Raw genomic sequence first — 24,444 nt, 5'->3', positions numbered from 1 at the left:
AATTGGATTCAATAAAAAATAAAAAAAAAACTTAAATTCTAAAAAAAAAACAAAAAGATTCACGCAAAATTAAGTTTTAACCTCTCAAATACAATAACAAACGCATTTTTAAAAAACATATAAACGAGTATTTTAGATTATTTAAATATCAAATGAACAAATACTGTGACCTTTTTTTTTCCCTCATATATAATGATTTATTATCTGAAAGCTTTTTGATTTTAAGTGGTTTGACCAGAAGCAAAGGACAAAGAGAAAATCTCGTTTTCATTGCTCCATTATCACATTTCTAAAAGACTAAAACACTTGAAGAACATCATTCAGTTACTTTTATTGACTTTCTCGCTAGAACAAGTAAACAGAATTTTAATGTTTCTTTGATGAAGGAATTAGGAATTCTAATTAATAACTTGCTAAAGCTAAACCTTCATGCCAGGAAATACATATCATCCATGGCAAGCCCTTGTGGGATCTCAGGACCTGATCTAGGCAAACAAGATGTAAGAAGATAATCATCGGGCGTGATACTGTCTAAAGAAAACTCCCTTTCCTGTTCTTCACTTGACAGCTGCTGGTAGTTTTGTTGATGCTCTTCTTGCTGTTGCAGTTGCGATGAAGATTGCCCAGAACAGTAACCATTATTCTCAACAAAGGGTTCGGACAGTACTGAAGCAGGATGAGTATTGTGATGATCGTGCTCCGTTCCAAGTGCGAAATTTATATTGACAGGTCCTCTTTGGTTGCCAAATGAAATGGAAGTGGCACGGCGGCGACAGCCTGTAAATTGTTGCACCAAGGATCGGAAGTTCTTAGCGTCGGCATTGAGGAGGGTGATGGATGTCCTTTTAGAAGCTCTGGACCGCCTCCGAGTAGGCTTTGAGACACAGCCCTTCGGGGTAAAGTGGTCACCAGCTGCAAATGAACTGCTGGGGTTCAAGTTATTTCCGGATGTGACAGAGATAGTGGTGACTGTGGTAGCATCGGAGAACCCGAAAGAACTATCAAAGGTTTGTTGATAGAGTTGCTTCCATTCGCTAGAGCTACACATAGTTTCATTCATGGTTCAAAGGATTGTGGGTTTGATTCGCCTTAATTTCCTTCCTGTAAGGCTGTTTCACCACCGCGATTTGAGCTCCAAGCCTTGCAACTTATAAATAGTGACTTGGTGATCACCTCTCTATGGTCAAAGTAAGACATGTCAAATCTGGACCGTTCTCAGTGGATCAGAGAGGGATGACTTAATGCCGAAGGACTTTGTTGCTTCCTGGAAGCACCATCAGTTTATGTCAAATGAGATCATCCATGTCAGAGATTATCTCGTCCTTTTGGTCCCCCTTGGAAAGCAATTTTCTAGACGACTGTGATGGTCTCTGACCTCCTTTTGCTGGTCAGAAAATTGTTATGAAAATAAGAAATCAACATCATCTCCTGAGTTCGTTCTTGCAATTACTTCCTGGTTCACACTCATCAAGTGTAAACACCGTTTTGATTATTTGGGTTAGACTCTAGAAAGTGACGGCTTAAAACTATTGATCCAATTTTAAAATCATTTGATTACCTAGTTAGACTCTTGAAAAGCGATTACTTACAACTATCGGTTTAGGTATAACCATCTAGGTCAAGTACTATTAACTAAATAATCTTCAAGTCTAGATCACGTGTTCCAAATATTTAAGTCTAAATTGAGATCTTAATCATTCAAATTATTGATATACCACACATCACAATCAAATAATTAAAATTCACTTAAAAAAATTAAAACATATTCTAATATATATAAATCATAAAATTTTTAAAATTAAAAAGAATAATACTTCAGAAATTAAGTAGCACGCGCCTTGAAAATTTTACTGCCAAGTGTATAGTATTACACTTGACATCAATACATCACCAACCCCGGTACGTATGACCTGATTAATTAAAACTATTTTTATATCACTTGATTACCAAGCATATGTGTTTTTTTCTTTTGTTATGAAAATAACCTTCTAATAGTCGTTGACGATTAATTTAATAAGTTAATCGTGTGAAAATTAACTTTCTTGATAGTTTTTGAATATTATTGCTATCGATGTCTTTTGATATTTTAGTGATGTTAAATTTGTTTTAACAATTAATTTCATTTAAAAATTAATAATTATATATTTAATGTTTAAATTATAATAAAATTATGGATTTGCACGTTTAGGGTCTTTGCAACATTAAATAATGGCCGGTAATCAACCTTGATAATATAATCATCTTCTGATTTAGTCATCAAAACGTGGTTAATTTGGTTACTTAGGAAGCAATTATTCCTATATATAATTACATAACATTAGGCCTAGGTCTTAGTTTTCTCCTGCATACATATGCATTATATCGGCCTAATTCCTTACTAATTTGAACTTACTGATAGCAACAGATTAGCATTGATTATTGCAAGAATCAACCCCATGAGGACGGCTTCCATCCGTTGGTTGAGTTGACGAGAGGAAACTATACCATCGTCAGTATTCCAATTTGATCAACATAATACTAGTTTTTGCCAATATACCAAACTGTCAAGTGCCAATTTCCCACCCCCAACTTGTGTTCATCTCATTGCTTTATCTCCTTTTGCTTTTATTTAAGCAAAAGAATAGTATCTGTATGACAAGTAGTTGCTAATTACCTGCCTTCTGTCATCAAGAAAGGAACGAAAACTTTTGTATTCTTTTCATAATTTTGTATCACATGTTTAATAAATTTTATATAATAATTTCATTTTAATCATGGTTTAAGTTGCAAGATTTAAAGTTTAAATATGTGATGTAAAATTATTAAAAAAACACTGTAGCAGTTTTTTTTTTTTGTTCACGGGGAAGTGGCTTCCTCTTGCAATCAGTCTTTGGATATGTAACTGCATGGAAGTTGTAGCAGAGAGGGACATTTATGTTGAACAAAAATCCTTCCATTGACCGCACTGAAAGCATGAATGCAATGGGTACCAAACGGGTCCTATTTGTCGAGACAAATTACCAACACACCTTCAGCCATGACTGGGCAATGTTGTTTTTCTTTTTCTGATTAAAGACGTTGCCAAAACTTAAGCGACATTAAAGACTGAGTACTAGTCTTTGTTCCAGCTGTTTGTGTGGTGATTAGTCAGAATTATATGAATACGATGTCCAACGAAAAATCCATTTGCCCCACCAAAGCTTAATTAATTATAGAAGATGATTAAATTATCACTCTCGAGTTTTGACTTTTAACAAACTAATATCTTTATGTTTATAATTTAAAATAGTATTAATCAAGGAAATGAAGCAAGAAAGGCCAGAGGCATGCGTCCGACGTAAGTACACATTAATTCGAGGATTAGCATTAATTAAAAGATTAATTAAATCGCTTCAGGCATAAATTAATTAACAAAGAAAGCAAACAAACATTAATGTAGATAACAAAAGCGGCGCCCACTTGTTTATCAGCAGGAACAAGGCAGCGTAGCGAATGCTAGTATTTATTATTACTTTAGCGTAGAAGGAAAAAAAATTAATTTAATTAAGGGCATAGCATGGGTTTTTTTGGTTTTTCTCCTACTTCTTTCAACCCATCCTCATTTTTTTTTATATAATTAAAAACAAAGTGATACTTGAATATAAATTTTCTTTCTTCATTTGATGTTCGGCTATGGTATTTTTTATATATAATTTTATATTATCAATTAAAAATTATAATCTTAAAATCTTAAATCTTGCTATGAAAATTTTAAAAGACATGCAATGTAAAATTATGAAATGAAAAAAAAATTACGAATTAATTAAGAATACGAGAGCAAAGTCATCCCAAAAGATAGAGGACAAACTAATTGACCCTTATCTTGTTTGTTTGATGAGAGGCTTGACTAGAATTGATCTATATGGACATAACCGAAACTATTTTGGTCAATTTTGAAAAGAATAAATATATGTCTACACTAAGAGAAGAAATGAAAAATTAAGTGTAAGTCAATATTTTCCTTTCCTTGATTTCTATCAAACATCTATGCTAAAACCTTAATCCTTCTTTGAATTCTTTGGCACACTCTTTGTTCATGGGAGTGCAAGGAAATTGTATGGACAGTGACATTTGACTGGGAATTAATCGCCAGTTGACCGCATGGTGGGGAAGAAAGAAACCAACAACAGCATTCGGTAACAACGATATTCGAGGACAAGAGGGTTTAGGGTTATGAGCATACAGCCATAAAACACAAAACCTCCATAAATTTGAGGTTTAATGCTACTCTTTGTAATGACACTAGCTGACAACCCCGCAAGTCCAGGAAAGGACACTCCGGGGCATGCAGGAGACAACGTGCGCGTGAAGGCATGTAATACCAGAAAATATACTAGTACTGGCCATGACTTTGTCTATAATTCCATACTGTTTACTTCTTAATCTTATGATTTGAGAGTTGAAACTTCCTTCTTGGTCGTGAGGGGAGACCACCGTGCTCAAAAACTTCATGGTTTCAGCTCGGTCCTTTGGCTTTCATACCAGTTCTCACTAGGATTGCTTTTCGGTGGAAAAATCGTTGCCACTTCTTTTCTGCAATTGCTTCTTTCTTTCAACGCATGACTAAGATAACAGTTCCTGGTGAGTTGTCTTCACACCAAAAGTTGCTGTGTTTCTGGAATACTTCTGCTTGCAGCCCACCAAATCCTGACCCCTCTAAATTCATCCGACTTCCCTGTTTCAATCCATGGATGCAAGAACAGACTGACAGGGGTTGAAGACCCGGTGGAATGAGTGGGGATGGAAATGGAATTATGACCTTAAAATAAGATAAAGATCGACTCAATCAACATGCCCAATTCACATTGGGACCGTACAGGGTGAACCCCTTCAAGCATCCTCAAATTCTAAAACTTGGTATTTTCCCATGACGAGCCTTGTCCTCGTAAAAATATCAGATTTGTGCTTTTAGTAAAACAACAAAAAAAAGAATTGATTGCTTTGTTGATTGTTTTACATTTCTGCCAAAGTACATATCCAGCGCGAAACAATTGTGAGATCAATGTCATATCACGATTAATGGACTTTGCCATGTCCAACTTTCAAACCAACCTAAACAAGCAAAACTATCGGCCAGTACAGCTCAAGAAGGCACTCTACCGCTCTCATGGATTGCTGGACCGTTTTTACTTGTTAAAGAAGGCAACTTGGGCTCCACCCAAACTGGTGAATCAGTAAGCCATAGTGCTTCACCAGTTTCTTTATGCTTGAAATCAGGGTATCTTTCATTTATCTTGCCATTGAACTGCAAAAGTCAAGAAATCAGACATATGTGCGATTTTAACAAAAATAAAACTTAGCTAAATGATGATTAGAACTTTTATCATACCTTATCCAATCTGTTGTCCCACCACTTATTCGGGTTGTCCACCAAGTCCTTCCAGGGTCCATCCCCTGAATCAAGTCAAATTATAACACGTTCGATGCATCATCAGAATTGATACCGCATTCAAATGGTAGAAGAAGCTCAGCATTTGGACATTATCACCAGTCTAAATATTCTTTCTGTGTTACCATATATTACCATAGGACTACTGTTAAAAATATTTTCTTTGATTATCTACATTGGGTTGATATACTCTAACAGGGGCTCATGTTTACACAGTCATTGCAATGAAAACAAAACAAAATTTATTTAACCATACCTTTATGTCGATTCAGTTGCTTTGGTTTTTGAATAGGAACATCAAATTGCAGTCCTTCAAGTTCTGATAACACCCACTTAGGTGCGGAGTCAAGCCAAAGTGCAAGACCACCATCTTTGTGTTTAAAATCAGGATATTTGGGTTTTACCTGTAAATAAAATAATAAGCACAAATTTCAAGGCAGCAAGACAAAAGATAAATTCAATCAGAGGATTACCAATCCATTAAGCTTATTTTCACGGTAATCTTGCCATTCTTTTGGATTATCAAGAAGATCCCTCCAGGGATTCAGGGCAGTTTCAGTACCTTTCTTAGTACTAGCTGAAAAAAGTTAGCCCTACTTAGTGAACTCAGGGAGAATAAAACAAAAACAACAGAATAGCTAAGCCCTAGAAGCACCTGTCGAACAACAATATACTGTAGCAATGAAGAAGGTAAATGCCACTTAAGCCTTTTGATCAGTTTTTCTGATTTAATGTAATGCAGGATGTGAGTAAAGATAGACCTGTTGAAAATCGTGATTGCTCATAGGTTCTGTTGGTTCCACTAATGGAGCCAACAAATGATAACCAATTGATGGAACAATTTCAGTTGCACCATTTAAACATATTTTACTTTACCTTGGCTGATAGAAAATTTTAATTGAGACCTCCAACTATTGAACACAACAGAAGATGGAGGGCTCAATCAAAACCTTCAACAAATATTCAACGGTTGGGCTAAATTTACCTTCAGTGTTTACCAATTTTTTTCTGTACAATTGTTAAATTTCCTGAGTCCTGACATCTTTTCTGGCCACATAGAAAATCTAAATACAAGGCAGATATATTTTAATCACTAGGAACCTAGTATCAACACCAATTATCATAGCAAAAATTTTTGCTTTGATGAAAGAAATAGAGCTATCTTGGACAAATTAAGCACAAAATACATTATCAAAAAGATTTGAAACCTTCTATTCGTCCATGCTATGAAAATACGCTAGATAGAACCACAAAGAGACTCACCAGAATGACTTAAGGTCCCTTCTTGTTTATGGGAAGAAATGCTTTTTGTCATGGGTGGAGATTCATCAACAAAGTTGATAGTACGCACCATAACCTACCATGGAGAGACTTGAAATATTAGACCAATCCCAAAATTGTAATTTCTCAACTATTTGTGTAAAATATATTTTATTAAGAAAAATTACAGATAGAGAGATCTGAGCTAAAGAGAACTTCTCTTTACCACACTCTTTTTTAAACTAGGTTACAATTAATCTAATAACAAGAGCACAACGCTTGTTACTGCTATATAATTAAAAGTAATTTTTTAGGCAGGATGTTTTCCAACACATACTCCATGAACCACACATTTACAAAAGGTTAAGGTCAAGTATTATCTTAATCAGTCAAGGTTAAGCAACCTGAAACAGAAGTAAGACTGAGAATTAGGTTCTCACACCTGTCAGGTTGTAAGGGGCAGTACCATCTACTCCCTTTTTGCCTTAAATGAAATATGTGATCGCATTGGTAAGTTTGAAATTTTAAAAATAGCACTAACTTTTATACCGTGAACTTCCATAGAAACATTAACAAATAAAACAGAAACTTCAGTTTTAGAACTATAAACTCTTCATTATTATATCCTAGTCTTTCACTAGTAACTTTTTCCAATGCTAATTATACACTAAAAAAAATGGTTTTCCACAAAAAATTGAACAACTAGATCAACTGAATTGAATTTGAAAATTTTAAGAGGTCCAGCAGTTATCATTCCCTTGCTTCCTACCTGGACATTGGCTTGACCATGAGTTGCATTAGAAGAAGGTGGATCTGCACTCAGTTGCCCATCTATATAGACATGATCATTTTCTTTCAGATGGCAAGCAGCAATATGGGCCAAATCGCCTTCGAAAATTATTGGAATCCTGATGTGTTTACAAAACAAAACAAATGGAATTGCATAAGTTTAAACAACATAGTAATCCAATCATCAAACTGTAGCAAACACTAATAAACAATGCAGTAGCTAAAGCTAATAAAGAAATGAACAGGAAAATTAATCATTAGTTCTCAGTGATCACAACAAGATGGAAGCAGAAATAAAGGAATTAAAAGTATTGACAATTAAAAAAAAAATTGAAAAGATAGGGGAATCTGAATAGTTCATTCAAACCAAAGCAAAAACAAGGAAATGGGGAGATAAGTACCAAAGGGGAGGAGAATCAGAAGAAGGGTTCTGGGCAATGACAGTGCCAGCCCAGAATTTCCCATCAGAAGCAGCCTCGAACTGGACGGGCATATGAATATAACCCGAGAGACTGACCGAGTTAGCCACCTTGGACTGGTAGGGGATCTCACCGGGCCTAGGCCATTCCTTGGGTGCTGAGTCTTTAGAGTCGGAAGGGTTCTCGGGTTGTGTCAACCGCTTGGAAGTTGTAGAAGTAGAGAAAGACTGCAAAATCCATCTTCTTGACGCCTGCTGCGCTTGGGAAGTTGCAATTTTTGCAAGTGTTCGATTGAGGGAGTTCATGGTGACTGCTGAGGCTTAAAACCCTCGCCTTTTTTTAGCTTTCAGTGTTTATCATAAACGAGAAACACAGGGTCAGGGTCAGGGTCAGTGAAACTGAGGAGTTCAGTTCGGAGACTTGTATGCTTTTCGCGGCTTTCCTTTCCCAGCTTCTGCTGAGTTTGGGAGGGCTTCAAAAGGGGCCAGACTTTGAAGTTGGGCCTTGTTTTTCACATCAGGCTTGGTGCTTATGCTCTGCCTGGCATACAGACTTTGAATAGAAAAAGCCGAGGCCCTGCCCTTTCACTATTGTGAACCAGTCGGATGGGAGTATTGTTTACCAGAACTAGAAAAGTCGTGTACATTTTGATAATGAAATGAGGAAGAAAGAAACATTCTCTCTATTAAGAAGGTAAAGTTTTTCATTTATTTTCTTAGATCATCCAACAGGCGAGGCTTCTGATTTTTCTGCAGACCATCATCAGATGAAGAAGGTACATTATATAGTGAGTGCCTTCTCTTTCTTTATTTTGACTCCAATGAGATAATACAGTATTCTCATATGCATTCAATAACTTGATTTATGAATTCCAATTTTCGTGAAGGAATAATATGACGAGATCTGCAACTGCATATCAAAAACATTCCTCCAATGTTTCTTGTTGACTTCCTTCAGGAATTAAACAAATAGTAATTCCTGGTTTCTTGTCTATGATATTAATTCAAACAAAAAAATAATAAAGTAGTTGAATAAATCAAGACATTATTTCCGGATTCCTAATCAAATTCTGACAGATAAACAAACACCAAAAGTAGGTGATGATATGACTAGATAACCTAATCCTTACAAGAAGTAATTGCTATCATTTGCATTTCCACTGGAGCAGGGCACGTCCCCGGTAAGCGCCTGTAAAGAAATATTATCCAAGTCGAAACCGTCAAGGATCAGATCTGCATTAGCTCTACTGCTAGAACTTGGAAAAAAGGCATCGTGTTGAACGTTGTCAAATGAGACTGCCTGCTGCTGTTCCTGGTACATTTGCTGCCGCAGCTGCTCTTGATGACTTTGTTGGTAAAAATTATAACCGTTTCCAGAAGCAGACATTATGGAAGTTGCAATATTGCTTTGGTTCCGTTCACTCCCGACAGCAAAATTCAAGTTAATCGGGCCTCTTCTGCTCCTTTGTGACAGAGGTGCGCTAGGACAACCTGTAAATTGTTGCACCAAAGCTCGAAAATTGCTGGCGTTAGCATTGAGAAGGGTGGTGGGTGTTTTCTTGGAAGCTCTCGACCTTCTTCTTATTGGCTTTGAGGAAGAACCCATAGGCGTCAATTGATCGCTTGCCGAATGTAAACTGCTGGGGCTAAGATTGCTCTCAGGGGAGGCACTTGTAGCCACTGCAGTGGCATCAGAGAATGCCAAAGATGATGCTGACAGTTCATCAACAGTTTGTTCATAGAATTGCATCCATTCATTGGAAGTTGCCGCAGTGGTGCTGCTCATGGATTATTGAGTGATCACTCTCTGTCTGTTTTCCCTGCTTCTGAATTCTTTCTTAGAAAAAAACAACCTTTACTCCAATTTGTTTATATAATGACAATCTCTGGTCAAAGTTAACAGGTACGCCCTTGTCCCTGCATACAGAGAACAGATTGGAAGGCTTAAGGCCAAAGCAGAGAGTATTTCTTGGAAACAACATCTGTTAACATCAAACGGGTCATGATCATATCACATGCGTATGGATTAACTTTAGACCTTTGGTGGGTGAAATTAATTTGGATCCTTTTGAGATGGTCTTTGCCTCTTTGGTCAACCTTTTGATTTGAAAAATGAGAAAGGAATTTAATGTGCTTTTCCTTGTGATACATTAAATCTTCCTCCTTTTCTTCCCCATCAAGTTTTGCATGTAGTGTCAAATATATCAATAATCAGTCTGAATTGGATTGGCAATGCGTCGTCACTCGTCATGCAAGCAAGCAATTCCACGGCAATGAGGGTGATGGGTGAATTTTGCCCGTACAACATGCAAGAATTCAAACAACTTTTAAAAGTCAGCACACCTGTTCGTCGTGCTTGGCTTCCAGATTCTTGCTTTTCACACTTTCACGTCTTGCCTATTTGCACTTACACGGGCTAAAGGGCACCTGATATTCCTTGCCATTGTGACCATAAACACATTCACACTTGTATCAATCCGAAACAAAGGAACATAGCTAGAACCGTATGCTTGCTGTGTCTGGGGGAATTGGGGATATAGTCGAACTTTGTTCTAACCCCATTCCCTAACATGTATGTAAATTGCAGAGAGAGTTTTGCAGTTTAAAATTCTTGACCAACGGCAATCGGGAAGCAAATTTGCAAAAATGATATTAAAAGCCATACTGCTGAGGATGATACAAGGAATGACAAGTGATGCAAGAAACCAATTACTCTTAAATTTTTTGACAGTTCCTTTCTTGATAGTTACGTTGTATATAATTTACCTTGTCATGATTGAAACTGTATTTACCAAATAAAATACTCCTACAGGGCAAGGGATTCTAACTCGTGCAAATTTAATGTAAAGACTTTCCAGGACACAGTCCACAACAAAAAAGTGACAAACCCAACAGGGATTTATTGCTTGTGGACCAAGATTATCGGATGTGGTTTTGACCAGAGATTACTTGTCTCCAAATCCTCTGAAGCATCATTGCTCCAAAAGAAATCAATTCCTGTTCTACTTTGACGGGCTGGTAATCGTCTTTGCACCTGTTAACAAGGTGGGGAGCCTGGAAGCAAAAAAAGAAAAAAAAATGAGGATATTTGCTGGATTGCTATTGGTTTTCTCCGCTCCATTTTCTTCTTTCTTTTCCGTTTTGCTTTTACTCATTATGAAGGCAAATGCATTAGTTTTATCAATAGGAAACAGTGGGGAAGTTTCGCTTCTTTGCATAGTGTGAAAAGGACTATTGGTATAAGGTATGGTTTTGACTATGGGGAACTGACGGACTTGTGACGGAGTAGATGATGCTGATTGGTCATAGATGAACAATGCGGAATTATTAATGGAATTAATAATGAAACTTGGAGAAAATGTGTTATTTACTGATTCAACGCAGAACCTTCTGCCTTATGTGGTGTTTTTTTTTATTATTATATAATTTTACATGATTTTAAATTTTATAAAATTAAATACGTTATGTAAAATTATGAAAATAAAAAAATATATAAACTAATCAATAAGTGTGGGACAATCGGGTTTTATCCGATTGACTCGTGCTTCTAGTAGGTTTTGACTTGGTCTCTCCGTCGCCATAAAGCTAAACATGCATCCCCTCTCATTCGTTGCTTCGCCGGGAAACTTGTACATGAAATTGGACATTGTCCATAGCCCCCTGGTAGCGCATTTATCCAGTTGAAAGAAACCTCAATTCAAACTAGTACTTTGAAAGGGACTGCAAAAAGAATTTTCTTCTTCTTATACATAGGGAGGGTGGCCAAAGGGCAAGAAAAAGAAACTCAGAGAGACCCATGGCTCTATCTATTTTTTGTTCTTGAATTGCAATATTAATGGTAATAAGTACGCCCAAGCAAAACCGTGCTTCACTTTCCAGGAAAAGCCACAAGCAGTAGCACCCTGCTGGCCTTGTTTTTTATCAGATTTCTCTTTGATTTGAAAGTTGAAACACAGAATGTTGCAGTTCAGAGAAAAAATTGAACGCGCAGGGTGATACGACAGAAGGCTTTGCTGCCAATTGCCAGACATTAGGAACAGCCAGCAGCTGGTGAGTTGGCTGATCAGCTTTTGCGACAACTTCCGATATATTTCCAACCCAGGGGCCGAGGAGAATTACATTTGACAACCAAGCAAAGATCTCAACACACTTGAAGAAATTTGATTCGTTGGGACAAAACGTTGAATCCCCTATCTGTACTTTCACTTTTAGTTTAGCAGAAATTGATGATGACGAGCATTCAAGAAAACACAGGAACACTCTTTCCCTTGGTAGGGCTAGCCAGACATCTAACTAAGGGCATCATTCATCACGTGCAAATAGCAGTTATTAAGATGCAAATACCAAAGGCCGTCTGGATTCAGGAGGCTCAAAAACCATCCACCCTGCACATGTAATGCAATAGCTGCCACTGCTCCTGTCGTCATGATATTTCCATAGAATTGATATTACGTAAGACTACATTTCGAAGGCCGGTACATGGGATGATAAGACTTGGAAAAATATAGAGAGAAAGGAACACCATGAGCACCAAAAAAAGAAAATTGGGAGGCACAAATGCATCAATGATCATATATTATACAAGGATGTAAATTTACAGTTAATGGGATGGACAATTCATCCCCAATTCACTAAGACTCAAATGGAGGGGAAAAGAAGAAAATTCACAAAATTGGGGAATTTATGATTCACTCACACCCTTCAATTTCCTTGCTATAAAACAGAAACCTAAAGAAGTTGAAGAGAAAAAAAGAAAATGTTTTCTTAAATTTTTTTTCTACTCTACAGTTATTTCTAATATAGTGGTAAGTCTTGGTTTTTTATATCTTCGAAGTAGCAAAGAAGAGCACACGACGCTTACAGAAGACAGAGCCATGCAGGCACCAGCTGCCCATGGTGGCAACTTAATCCCTAGTGAAGGAAAGAAAAGCCCAGCAGCAATTGGAATTGCAATCACATTGTACGCCATGGCAAAAACATAATTCCATCGTATTCGAGAGAATGTTTTCCTGGAGAGATCGATGGCTGTGATTACATCTTCTAAATTATTTCTCATCAAAACATAGTCTGCAGCTTCTATGGCAATATCTGTCCCTGCCCCAATTGCCATACCAACATCTGCAGCTGCTAGAGCAGGAGAGTCATTGATCCCATCCCCCACCATAGCAACAACGCTTCCATCTTTCTGAAACGTACTTACAACATCGGCTTTTCCAGCCGGCATTACCTCTGCCCTCACATCTTGGATGCCCACCTGTCCAAAACCAGTAAATTAGATTAATGCTGAACAGATATTTTAACAATCTACAGTCTGCACAGTCTCTCATATTGTGATCTTAATTTTTTTGTATGAGCAGGTCAGATGAGTTTGCCACTTACATCTAACCAATAAATACCAACACAGACACACCAAAGGCACAGCATTTTCTACTGCTTATACCAGATAGGAAACTAAATTTATCTGATGCAATATTAATGATTGAATTCAGATAAGCAGAATTTCAAAAGAAAGCCCATCAAAATATTATAAATGCATGTATGCATACAAACCTCCCTCGCAACAGCCTGAGCTGTCCTCCAATTATCTCCAGTGACCATGACAGGTCTGACACCCATTTTCCCTAGGCCTTCCACAACCACAGCAGCTTCTCTCTTCAATGGATCTGCGACTCCCAAAACTCCAATCACATTATCACCATATGCTGCAAGTATGCCTGTCCTGGCACTTTCTTCCAATTCCACTACAAAATTTTCTACTTGAGTAGGAATGCTAACTCCACTTTCTGTTAGCAGCTTCCGATTACCAACCTGTTCAACAGCACCACTTTTGGTAAGAATAATAGGACAACTTCTGAAGCCTCATAATTTATAAATAATTATGACCAAACACTAACCAGTACTCGCTTTCCATCAATAAAACACTGAATTCCCCTTCCTGGCACAGCAGAGAACTCTGCTACATCAAGAAGCCATGCAGGAAGGAGGGATCCCTTGCTGCCATTTTGGGAATCTTCAGTTAGCGAATTCTCATCAAAGAAATGGAAGTGGCGAGCATATTCCACTATTGCTTTCGCCAAAGGATGTTCACTGCTAGCCTAAGCAATGAGAAGAAAAGGAAATTCAGTACCAGTTGAGATGCATAAAAGAAGGCTCTTCTGTGCCTCTCAATGCAAGTCTGTATTTTAAATGTGCTCTTTTGGGAGTAGCAGTCATACTCATGTAGGACATGAAACCAGAAATGGAACAAAAATAAACAGAGAGAGAGGAATATTGTTTTGAAACTAGTTAGGCTATTAGAAATTACCTCTGCGGAAGCCACCAGTGTCAGGAACTCTCCACGATCCATCCCTGAGAAAACTTTAGCAGTTGTGACCTTCGCTTTGCCCTGGGTTAAAGTGCCCGTTTTGTCAAATATAACATACTTGACCTTCTGAGCTCTTTCCAACGCATCCCCTCCTTTTATCAACACACCATTATTAGCTCCAACCCCTGTTGCAACCATGACAGCAGTTGGAGTGGCCAAGCCAAGAGCACAAGGACATGCAATTACCACCACAGATATTGAAAACATAAGAGCGAAAACAAAGTAATTGCCATTTTCTGGTAGCCACTCCTCTGGGTAGGCTCCAACAACTCCGCCAACATACCTACAAGCAATCAACAAAAGAATCCAATATCAAATGGGGTCACACACATTTTATATCACAAAAAGGTGAATATCACAAAATAAGCCATTTAGATCTTACCATCCCAACAATGTGAACAATGCCAAAGTAACAACAGTAGGAACGAAGATGCTCGCAACCTGCAAGCCATAGAAACCTAGAGTTAAGGACAAAATACAACATGCAAGCAAGATAATATAATCGCCTCTAAAGCTTCAGCAATGACAACCATGTTCTTCCTCCAACTTAAAGCCATGACCTCAGATATGCCATCACATTGAGCATAAATCTTTAATACCAAAATATACTAGAAAAAACATGTAAAGTTAAAGAAAACTTACAAAATCAGCAAATTTCTGAATAGGAGCTTTGGACATCTGGGCTGTCTCAACCAAACTAATTATCTGGCTCAAAACTGCTTCAGAACCTACTTTGGTAGCTTTTATGTGAAGAGCACCATGTAAATTTATTGTTCCCCCGATAACTGGTGAATCAACCTCCTTCAAAACAGGTGCAGATTCACCAGTTACCATGCTTTCATTTACATAACTTGAACCCCATACAACAACACCATCTGCTGGAAGTTTTGCACCAGGAAGAACTTTTAATGTATCACCAGGCTGAATTAACAAAGCATCTATTTCCCTTTCCCCAATAATGTTTCCACCTGCAAAAAGAATAAAACAGAAATCATTCAGTTCATCATAGTTCTTCAATTTCATTTTTGGCATTAAATATGATCCTAATTAAGACCATATAAAACTATCAATCATTTAAATAATTTTTGTTAAACAGCATCAAGAACAAGAGTGAAGTCCTAGACATACTTCAAACTACAGTTACAAAAAAAAAGAAAAGATAAAGATACCTATACCTTTGTCTTTAACTACCAGCAATGCTGTTGCTGGTGCAAGTTCTACTAACTTCTTGATGGCATCTGATGTTTTCCCCTTGGCAAGACATTCCAAATACTTTCCCAATAATACAAATGTTATCAGCATAGCACTTGTTTCAAAGTACGTTGGTGACCAAAAACCTGTTACCGCACCATATAGAAGTGCACCAACAGAGTAGAAGTAAGATGCTGAAGTACCCAAGGCAACCAAAACATCCATGTTAGTTGAACCATTTCGAAGAGCTCTGCCTGCTGCAACGTAGAAGCGCTTGCCAACAACAAATTGAACCACACTTACTAATGCCCATTTCAACCAATCACCCATTGAAAAAGGTCCACATCTCCAGAGCAAAAAGGCGTCCAACAACGGTATATGGGGACAAACTACTCGAATTAGAAAGACAGGAATCTGGATCAGAAAATGCCAACAATTAGTTTGAAAGAAATAAGAGAAGTGGGACCTCCCAATCAATAATTTTCAATTTTCATTGTATTATAAGAGAACACATTTCTGTGGTATGGCTCCAGAAAAATGCTGCTATATAAAGGCCAAAAGGCAAGAGTATAATCATGCATTCATGTAAAGTTTCTACAGTTTCAATACAGACTCTTATAGAGTCTTTCTCTTTAGTTTGTTGAAGACATATGTTCAAGAGGAAAAATAAATGCTGCAACATAGCTCAAAAAAATAAAACTAGTAAAGAAGAGACATAAAATACTTACACTGAGAAACAAACTGGAAGTAAAGAGCTGGAACATGTTTGAGGTTTCTTCGACATCTTTAGCAGTCATTCTAGCATATGGGTTCATAACATATAGTTTGAACTTCCCCTTACTTCCTCCTTCAATCCCATCAACTAAGGATCTTGAACTGACAACTTCAGGATCAAAGAGAACTTCAAGTTCTCCAGAAGTTCTGTCAAAACGAAATTGTCTGACCCCTTTCAAGCCGCTAAGTATGCCTTCCAGAAGCTGTAGATCTAGCTCATTAATTACACCATCAACCCCCAGTATGATTTTATCCTGCTCACTACTCTGTACAAGTGAGGCTTCAAAACCAGCATCTTCAATTGCATTGACTATATCATCTCTACTAATTACAGTAGGATCATACTCAACTTCCCCCAGCGAAGTGGCCAAGGCAACAACTGCCCTTTTAACACCAGGAAGATTTCTCAAAATACCTTCAACAGAGTTGACACAGGCTGCACAGGTCATACCCCCTATTGTAAACTGCCCCACAAGCGTTCCACGTGGCTTTGTTCCAGCATTGCTGGGTTCAGGTAGAATCTCTGCCTCAAACCCTGCATCTTCAATGGCATTCTTGATGTCTTCGTCCTGAATTTCATGGAAGAGTTAGAGAAAAATTCAGTTCATACAAGATCATTTTCAAAGTACATACATTTGATTCAAGCACGTGCATTGAATCCAAGACAAATAGGGGTTTCAAGTACCAGGCATAAGACTATAGTAGAACCCCACCCACCCCTCCCAAAGAAGAAAAGATACCGTTCATCTTTTTTTTTATTCTGCTATTCGGCAAAAAATACAGAAGCTGTTCAAAAGTTGCTTGTTAGCCAAATATGTATTTCATGACTGAAAACAGGTGAAAGCACAGAATAAAGCTTCAGTCCTCCTCTAACTGCACAAAACATATACACTACCATATTACAGTCGTGTGAAACTTTCTCCCCACAAAAAATTAAAGATAAAAAAATTCATTATATAGAAACCCCGTTAGATGAAAGAAAGTGATAAAGTAAACCTAACAGAGACACCATCAGTTCAAGAAGTAATAGCAATGATAAATAACTTTAGCCTAGAGTCAATACTATTGCTTTAGCAAAATGCAATTAATGATTTCAACACCAAATGAAAAGCAAACACTATAGGTGCACCACCATGTCCATGTAGGTGTTCTCTGTGTGTGTGCACGCGTGCGTATGTGTGTGAGAGAGGGATCAAACATCAACAATCATCAAAATGTTTTTGTCAATCCCAATTAAATCGAGTAACTAATGATTCAGACACTATAAATTGATGTAGTAACCATGATGAAACATGGTCTAAAAGTCAGAAATCATGATCATTCTGTCACAGAGTTTGGCTACCATTAAAGCTAAAACTCAGACATAGCATTATAAAAATTAAAACAGAAGAAAAAAAGCTCTACACCATATTTCTAACAAGAATATACTAAAGCAAAAGTATGTAAGCGAAGCATAAATGAAAACAGTCAACTTGTAGACTTGACGATACATGAATTAAGCCGATTTTCACTACTTGAAAACCGAAGACCATAATCGAAAGTCAAACACGAAATGAAGTAATTACACTAAATTTCTCGAATTAAGCAAACCCAACAACCTTGATTAAAATAGGAAAAAGAGAGCAAAGAGCAGTAACCTTAACCAAAATAGGATCAAAAACAACATCAGCACGGTTCTGCAACAAAGCCACGGATGCTCTGAAAACCCCATTGATGCTCTTCAAAGCCCCCTCCACAGAGTTGGAGCAGGCTGCACACGTCATCCCCGTTACACTCACCTGAATTCTCCGCATGCCCTCTTGGATACTCCCTGAATTATCATCTCCGTCGTCGTATGAATCCAGAAGCCGCGTACCTTCCTCCATGTCGACGGAATCGTTATCGGGAGGTGGCGATCTCCTGCCACCGGCCACTTGCGTGAGCTGCAGGTCCCTCATGGTCGGCGACATTTAAGGCACACAACCAAAAAAAGATTCAACGGAGATGAAATTAATCACAGGGGAAGAGGCAGCGAGGAAAGTAGAGGGAAACAAGGGAAATTATTATATTTATTTATAGAAATGTAAGATATTACTATAATTAATAATAATAAAGAAGAAGATATAAAAGAAATGAAAGTGTGTTAGGAGAGATTTCCGAAGGAGATGGTGGAGACAGCAATTTTTCAACTAGAAAAGTTGGGATTGGGTTGGGTGTTTCCACAACTACCAAACTGCCCTTATGTTATTCGCGGAATCACCGTTGGACCACCTTTGTACTTGGCAGATACTGTCGAAGTTGTACTACACACATAGGGATGTGGGGCCCTGTCCTGTCTTTTGATGTAACACCTAATCAAAAATCTATGCCGAAGGCCTACGTAAATGAACTCGTTAACTTAAACCAGTTAAAACCTACTAGTATTAACTGATTAACTTAAAACTAATAGAGTAATTAAGCAAGTAAATTTGTATTTTCTCATTAAAAATTTTTGTGACGGCGTGGCAGGTGAAAACCAGGGGTGGAAGGCGGCCATTTTGCCGCCGAGCGACGAATGCGAGGCGTATTGGTGGTAGAAAAAGTCTACTGTTTATATTTAATCAGCCACCAACGTTGGATTAATTAAAAACTTGCGTTTATTACTATTTATTATTATCGATGCTGTCATTTACATTTGATGATTACAAGTCCTGTTTTCAGACTCGCCCATGGTTTCAAACAAAGGAAGAAACCTGCGGACGATCCTTAGCTCATTATTAATCATATTAGAGTATGATAATTGAGGATGAAAAAGTAATAAATATTTTTCTAAAATTGAAAACTTGTGCTTAGCTCTTCTACTTCTAGATTGGCTCAAACCCCCCATAATAACTTTAAAAGAATATCGAAAGAAAAACAAGTCTCACATGGATGCGATGAGGGATGGGATGGCCATGGGAATGGGAATGGAGAGTAACATGAGTTCCAGACAACTGCAAGCTAATAATTTAAACTAATCCTGATTCTGATTATAATTATTATAATAATCAGCACCTGATTAACGTGTTAATAATAGATTTATTATCGTGTAAAAATGGTCAAGAATGGAGGAGACCGAGGGAGAGCCAAACCCCGAAAGAGGACAAGAAATGGTCGTTTCGTTCAGTCTGAACCCTCTATTTATTTTTTATCAGATCAGACACGGTAGCCACCAGGTGGCATTGACCGCCATTTACGTTACGTCTCCTGCTCTTTACGTTATAGGTCAACATTCAAAACCCCTTTCTTCTCCTTTTGGGGTCTTTATTCCTTCTTCTCGCAAAGGTGTATATGATATAGCTGCATCTTCTTCATGCCTCGTATATTTTTGTTGGTTGAAGAAGTTTACTGTTTAACTTTTAATAGGAGTTGACACCATTATCCTCTCTCAAAAAGCTACCATATATATATATATATATATATATATATGCTTTTTGGGCCACTCCATTCAGCAATTTTCACAAGGCAAACTTCAGTTCATTGTAACAAAGCTTTGTTGGAAGGATGACCTTACTTCCACTAATTGACCAGGCAAAGAAACTAAAGTTATGAAAAGAAGAACAATCATGCACGTATGACGTACCAGGACAGAAAAGAAACAAAGCCAACATCAAATATAATGGATATCCAAGCATGGTTCCATATCCTCTTGTTTCCCCCACCACTTTCATGGCTTTATTTTGGCAGTGGGAACCATAATTTTCACGTATTGTCGTGCACCTTTCTTTTTTTTTTTCAATTGCGTTCTACTTCCACTCTTCGAATACTCCAGATTCAATCAGTTTCAATAAGTTTTACCCAAAACGTATAAGAAATTAATCTAATTAGAATTCTAAAATTTTCCTTGAGTTGATGTTTTCATCAATAAAGTATATATGAAAGAAACAATCACAATTAAACAAATAAAAAGTTTAAAAGTTTCGAAACTCAGGTAGTCCACTTAGGCTTGCAAGTTCAATATTGCTCGCATACCTATTTTAAAATTTTGAAAAATTTTGAACTTTGAAAATAACTATTAGACCCCAAGCAATCAATGGTTTAGGCTTCAAATTGACACTTTTCACATTATTAAAAATAGGATATTTTCGTTAAAATTTTGCATAAATAAAAGTGTCTCCTTAAATATAAACTTTTGAACAATTATAAAATCCAAGAAAAACTAGCAGCTAGATTTGCTGCCAATAATGTAACATATATATATGTAGTATGATCATGTTACTGAACTAGTCCATGATTTTCATCAATGTTGCACATCCCAATAGGTCCCTAGATACTATTTTAGGCAAGTTAATTTGACCCAAATTTCTTTCATTCTATCCCCATCTATGCTTAGATATGGACTTTGTCATAAATATATATATATATATGTATATTATGCAAAATAGGAAAAATCTAATATTGCTTGGCGGAATGGTATACCTACTTGATATCAGTTGCTTAAGTTCTAATTTACTCAAATTAATTAGGAGTGGAATATGTACTACGGAATTGTACTATATGAGGCTATGACCATCCAAATGGATGAAGGGGCTAGGCTAGCTTGGTACTTGTAGTTGGATGCATAAAATTTTGGGTATTATTTACCAAAACATCAATCGCAACAAGTAGTCACCTAATTAACACTCTATATCTGTACATTAGATAGATAACATACCAACTGCATCTAAAAATCGAACTAAAGAAAGCTCCATCACTACTATTTTTGTTGAGGGGGTATTATTGATTTTATGTTTGAAGACAAATGAATGGAGTGATTTGGACGTTAAAGAAATGAATATTGTCGAAAATATAATAGAATAATTAATCAAAGGGTTTGGTTTCTGTAATAGGGCGGTCAAGGGGCAGGTGATCTGCTGGAGGTTGGTGCAACGTCATTGGAACAATGTTAGTTATGGTTCGGTATCACTAATCTGTCCACCAAATTCATCCCCTGCTATATATGTTAGGCTTTTGCTAATTGTCGCATAAACGTCAACATTTGGTACAAGAGCGTTTTGAGTAACAACAATCTTCTGTTTCATCCCATGTCTTTTATATATATTAATGTATTTTTATCATTAATTACTTGATTTTATTATTAAAGTTTAAAATTCAGGATTGAAAATTTAGAATTTAAGAATTAAGATTCTCAATCGATTATAATATAAAATTGAACATGTGATAGAAAATATATATATATATATATATATCATATGGGTATCGGAATATAACTCCGTACGTACCAACTCCAATATGTTGTTTGATCACATTTTATGACACTTGGGGTTTAATAGTAGTTTGGACGAACAAAGTAAGGAGCTGTTGATTCAGCGAAGCACAAATTAAGTTGGTGATGGCGTCTGTCAATTGACTGTGGAGCAGCAGAACAGAACGAATAGTGGGCTTCTCAAAGATGCGTGAGGAAGAGGTTTTAGCCATAAAAAAGCTGATTGCGGGGCTTTTCTTTCCCAGGAACCCTATCGAAACCAGGAGGCAAAAGGCATAAAAAGCAAGCTAGCTTTTGGGTATTGGAATGGGTGGTCATGATGTTTGTGAGCAATTTTGCTATTATAAAGACAAAAGTAAAGCAAAACAAATTAAAGCAAGTGGATGGATCGATCATCTTTAACGTCATAGTTAATATTGGAGGTTTCTTTCATGGCTGCATGCATGAGTTTGCTTGTGTGACCAGCATTCACTGATCTCGCAGTGCTTTCCACGCCTTAATTAGTTTCCCAGGAAGATAATGGCAATCCATCCCATGCCATCTGAACAAGCTACTGTTGTAAAAAAGGGGTCAAGTTAGGTAAACACCCTTTTCTTTTTAAATTAAACCATTAAATTAACAATGTTTCTCACTTCACCTATCATCAAGGTTTAAAGAATCGCTTCTCAAGTCCTTATATTAAAGGGAGTTATTGCCAGAAAAAGGAGGAAATCAAACACTGAGTTCCACTACCGCAAATCGTGTGTTTCTCGATAAAAAAAAAAATTCAACAGATTTTTGGCGGATTATCATTGAAAGTTAATTTTATTATTTTGTAATAAATTTTCAAAGAAGTTTACCAATCAAAAAATTATAATTGGAAATGTTTCGGACGTCAAAAAATTTTCATACTGTCAAAGTTTTTATAACATATTTCATTTATGGGCCAAATATTCCGTCAAAAAAGTTATCATCCACTGAATATTTTGTTGAAATATTTGAAATTCTGAAAGAAATTTTTATTGTCCCTTTAAGGAAAAAAAACAAAAAAGAAACACCCTCTTTGTAAAATAGTGCGTTTGATTTCAAGTTTCAACATGGTGCAAATAGAATATTTGTGCGGCTATTTCAATTTTAATATAATGAAGGGTAAATTGAAAAACTATATAGCATTTTGAAAATATACACTAGTTTATATATCCATTTTTTCATATAAATAAAATTGCAAACAGAAAATTTGTAAGATTATTTCCATGTAATTATTGGGATTTTGGTACAAATTGGTAAACATACGTTTCTAAATCCAAATCGAAGTGGGCCAAAAAAGTTCTCCTTACTGATGAAGGATCTTCATTATCGATTTCCTCCCAAGTTGCTAAGTGGATTTTCTAATGGGTCTCGTTCTTCTTCCCTCTAGGCTTCAATTTTTGGGCTTGTGGACATTCACACAAGAATGAGCTTGTTGGGATTGGGATACGGTGAACAGCAGGTGGTGGAGGAGCAAGGACAAAGCAATTCAAAAAGATGTGACGTTAAAGATGCTAGCCGACAGGTGTAGGAGCAGAAGCTACCTACTAGTAGAGTTGCAGAAGGATTAGAAAGGTTCATAGGGTAAGAAGGAAAGGAGAGACCAATGGTCAAAGCAGTCGGACAATGATAGGTTCTGGATATCTGATGATGTTGGGTCCATTGCCACCTCCGTGTTTCTTCTAACAAGATTACACACAGTGTGACAAAAGGATGCCCATTTGTTTTTCTTTTCACACATCACGTTGCGTTGCGAATGTGAAAATATCCCAAGGCTGACACAATCAGAAGAGAGAGAGAGAACCAAAACAAAACAAAGTTTTCGATGCTGGTGGTGGTACAGCTGCCTCTTTGCTCTCTTTCTCCCGGTCTCTCTGGGTATCACCATTTCCTTTCATATGCTTTGATAACCTTCATTCATCAGTTATTCACCCAAACCTGCCCCTCATTTCCATTTTCCTTATCGCCAGGTTTAGCCTTTATGCCACAACTCCCCCACGAGTCCCCCCCTCTAGCATCTCTGCATGCAAATGCAAGCGGTGTCTGCACGTGCCACAGCCTGTCATTGAATTGATTTAACCATTAAGAATAATTCTTAAACTGCAGTGCCATCCTTACAGTAAATCTTTGAATTTTCATAGCTTCAATCTCAAATTTTATGTGCTTTAGAGCCCTTTATATGATTTTGTTAAAAACCACCTAGTTTTAAAGCCATACTTAGCACCCGTGAAAGCTATGATCTGCCAGCCAAGAAAAACTTTGTGAAGAACAATTATATACCTATACACCTGCATAAATGCCGGGTAAGTCAAAAGCATGACGGAGTAAAAGACAAGTAACTTGAAACTATCCAATGGTTACAAGAGGGTGACACAACAAGCCGCCAAGAGGCAAGTGAATGAGGAGAGAGAGAGACAGATGTACTGCAAGTTGCAAAGGCTGACAAGTTAGGAAGCATGACAGGGATGGATGATACCTAATGAGATGAGATGGGACTGAGCTTTCTTTTTCTCCATCTTTGTGTCTCAAGAAGCCAATCTCAAAGTCCCCCAGCTACCGTTGTTTGTGCTCAGATTCTCTGCAGGGATTAAATAAGTCTGTCACCTCTTTCACTATTTTATCATATATTTTATAGCCTTTTGCAAAACATATCAATCATTGGCAACTGGAACGAACCACTCATGGTGCTCTGAGGATTTACCCCAACCCCAAATTCTTGTTCCTCTTTTCCTTCAAAATTTTACTCTCTCCTCTCTTAAGTTTCTTGATACCCAGAGACCATACAAAGGCTTCTGTGTTGGTACAGTAGTCTTCCGTTCTTCTGCCTAATGCTGTCCGATATCAGGTCAAGTCTAGGCCCTACTGTTTCTCTATTCCCATTTTTTATCCCTCTGGCCACGCAAACCAGTACCACTTTGCCGTCTCCATTCTTTAGTTTCGTTTGCATGCTTATGATTTCTGGCAACAGTTGCATATTCTTTTACAATTATATTAATATTGTAAAAAGATTGGTAAATTAAATCGAGTGACAT

At 37.2% G+C, this 24,444-nt stretch overlaps 4 protein-coding genes across 4 annotated transcripts; all 4 read right to left on the bottom strand.

Annotated features, from left to right (window-relative positions):
- Window positions 1-249: 249 nt before the first annotated feature.
- LOC110428653 (uncharacterized) lies at window positions 250-1,143 on the bottom strand. Its single transcript, XM_021444542.2, has one exon. It carries the CDS (start codon window positions 1,058-1,060, stop codon window positions 428-430), a length of 633 nt encoding a protein of 210 aa, XP_021300217.1. The 5' UTR covers window positions 1,061-1,143; the 3' UTR covers window positions 250-427.
- Window positions 1,144-4,917: 3,774 nt separating this feature from the next.
- PTAC9 (plastid transcriptionally active 9) lies at window positions 4,918-8,333 on the bottom strand. The gene is made up of 7 exons (XM_021444610.2): window positions 7,858-8,333; window positions 7,437-7,575; window positions 6,671-6,764; window positions 5,881-5,984; window positions 5,664-5,811; window positions 5,348-5,412; window positions 4,918-5,263 (listed from the first exon to the last, which is right to left on the bottom strand). Exons 1-7 carry the CDS (start codon window positions 8,178-8,180, stop codon window positions 5,102-5,104), a joined length of 1,035 nt encoding a protein of 344 aa, XP_021300285.1. The 5' UTR covers window positions 8,181-8,333; the 3' UTR covers window positions 4,918-5,101.
- A 406-nt stretch (window positions 8,334-8,739) lies between these two features.
- Window positions 8,740-9,906, bottom strand: LOC110428707 (VQ motif-containing protein). Its single transcript, XM_021444611.1, has one exon. The coding sequence runs from the start codon at window positions 9,658-9,660 to the stop codon at window positions 9,001-9,003; it is 660 nt and encodes a 219-aa protein (XP_021300286.1). The 5' UTR covers window positions 9,661-9,906; the 3' UTR covers window positions 8,740-9,000.
- A 2,526-nt stretch (window positions 9,907-12,432) lies between these two features.
- On the bottom strand, window positions 12,433-18,361 carry RAN1 (copper-exporting ATPase / responsive-to-antagonist 1 / copper-transporting ATPase (RAN1)). Its single transcript, XM_021444532.2, has 9 exons — window positions 17,841-18,361; window positions 16,158-16,772; window positions 15,414-15,843; window positions 14,881-15,206; window positions 14,621-14,679; window positions 14,179-14,521; window positions 13,769-13,969; window positions 13,425-13,682; window positions 12,433-13,128 (listed from the first exon to the last, which is right to left on the bottom strand). The coding sequence occupies exons 1-9, from the start codon at window positions 18,150-18,152 to the stop codon at window positions 12,652-12,654; spliced, it is 3,021 nt and encodes a 1,006-aa protein (XP_021300207.1). The 5' UTR covers window positions 18,153-18,361; the 3' UTR covers window positions 12,433-12,651.
- Window positions 18,362-24,444: the final 6,083 nt, after the last annotated feature.

This window comes from Theobroma umbraticum, unplaced genomic scaffold (assembly GCF_002168275.2).
Source record: "Theobroma umbraticum cultivar Fairchild unplaced genomic scaffold, ASM216827v3 scaffold_1682.0, whole genome shotgun sequence".
Classification (NCBI taxonomy): domain Eukaryota; kingdom Viridiplantae; phylum Streptophyta; class Magnoliopsida; order Malvales; family Malvaceae; genus Theobroma; species Theobroma umbraticum.
Note: the sequence above shows the minus strand (reverse complement) of the source record. Positions and strands in the feature narration are given on the sequence as shown.